This window comes from Fulmarus glacialis, unplaced genomic scaffold, assembly GCF_000690835.1.
Source record: "Fulmarus glacialis isolate BGI_N327 unplaced genomic scaffold, ASM69083v1 scaffold3733, whole genome shotgun sequence".
Taxonomy (NCBI): Eukaryota; Metazoa; Chordata; class Aves; order Procellariiformes; family Procellariidae; genus Fulmarus; species Fulmarus glacialis.
This window is the reverse complement of record NW_009200880.1, coordinates 1-1,416: the sequence shown is the minus strand read 5'-3', so window position 1 is coordinate 1,416 and position 1,416 is coordinate 1. Positions and strand designations below refer to the sequence as shown.

At 60.9% G+C, this 1,416-nt stretch overlaps 1 protein-coding gene across 1 annotated transcript in view; it reads right to left on the bottom strand.

Moving 5' to 3' along the window:
- The window catches only part of LOC104073814 (antigen-presenting glycoprotein CD1d-like), a 3,081-nt gene extending 1,900 nt beyond the window's left edge, over nt 1-1,181 (bottom strand). The window contains exon 1 of the mRNA XM_009573740.1: nt 1,109-1,181. Within this exon, the coding sequence (XP_009572035.1) occupies nt 1,109-1,181 (73 nt within the window). The remainder of the gene's footprint in view (nt 1-1,108) is intronic.
- Nucleotides 1,182-1,416: the final 235 nt, after the last annotated feature.

The following is a 1,416-nucleotide window of genomic DNA, read 5'->3' as shown; positions in this document are numbered from 1 at the left end:
ATCTAGTTAAAGGTCCCTGCTCATGGCCTGGAGGTTGGACTAGATGACCTTTAAAGGTCCCTTCCAACCCAAACTATTCTATGATTCTTTGCATTTCACCCCACACCATGGGACCCCCAGCAGCCTGCACCTGTCCCCGCCTGGGCAACCCCCCAGCCATGTCTTTGTTGGACTCCCACCTCCTCGCCCACTCAGGGTTGCTTTCTTGTCTGAACTTCCTCTGCCCCCGCTGCTCTTTTTCCTTCTCTATTTTACTTTCACAGGGTATTTCTCTCCTGTACAGGATTTCAAGCACCTCATCCCCTTCCCTCCCCACCTCCCTCCTGCCCAGTGCCTGCTGTCTGGCTGTGCAGAGTGGATGGCGCGGGACACCTCCGCGCTTGTTTGGGGCGACGCTTCCCGCTTCCCCCAGAAGAAGCACCCGTGCCAGGACCAGGGTGTGCCAGAGACCTGCACATGGCACAGAGGATGCGGAAGATGGAGGAGGGGAAAGGGCATTTCACCCAAGTTTGGGGGCTTCCGGGCATCGGGAGCTCAAGGAGACCAAACCCTGACAGGGGCAGGAGAGTAGCCCAGCCCAGAGATCAATCCGGCATTCCAATGTCTGCTGCAGCCTCCCCGCACCCAGAAATGTGAGGTCTCAAGGGATTGTGGTGAAATGCTCTGTGCAATAGCAGCACCCGAAACAGAAGCCTGAGCTGCAGGTGCAGCTCTTCAACAAACAAGAGACTGCTGGAAGGGGCCCACAGCACCACATGGAGCTGAGACACCCCCCTGCCACCCTCGGGCTCCCTGCAGGAGGAAGGCACCTTTGGGGGAACACCAACACCCCAGGCCTGGCTGGGCACCCCGGCCCCACTTCTGCTTGGGTGCCCCAGCCCCTGTGCTGGAGCCAGTGGGGCATGAAGCCCCGAGCTGGAGGCAGGAACAGAGAGAGTGGGCAGGGAAAGGCACCTTTGGGTGCTGTGCGGTGCGGGGAGGCTTTGATGCTGGGGATCATTGCCCCCATGCAGGAGACAGTGGCCTGGCCCTGCCTCCCCTGAGGAACCTGTGGGGTCCTCTGACAGGGGGGTGAGAGCGGTTGGGGTGAGCCAGGGCTCCCACTTACCCTCTGGGTCTGCCCACATCTCAGGGAGGAGGAGGGCGAGAAAGAGGAAGAGGAGGAGGTGAGGGGGTTGCATGGTGCACGCGGCAAGACCGAAGCAGCAGCAGCAGTGACTGTGGGAGGAGGAAGTACCCCTGGGGTCCCACGCTTCAACCCAGCCCAGCAGTCATGACGGTGGCTCTCCGCCAATGGGACCAGTGCACACACGTCAGGGAGGGCCCCAGAGGTCCCGAGCTGGGGGTTGGGGACAAGTGGGAGGGAGGAAAGCCGAAATAAGGTCTTGAGCACGAAGTGCTGCAACTGGCTGGGGC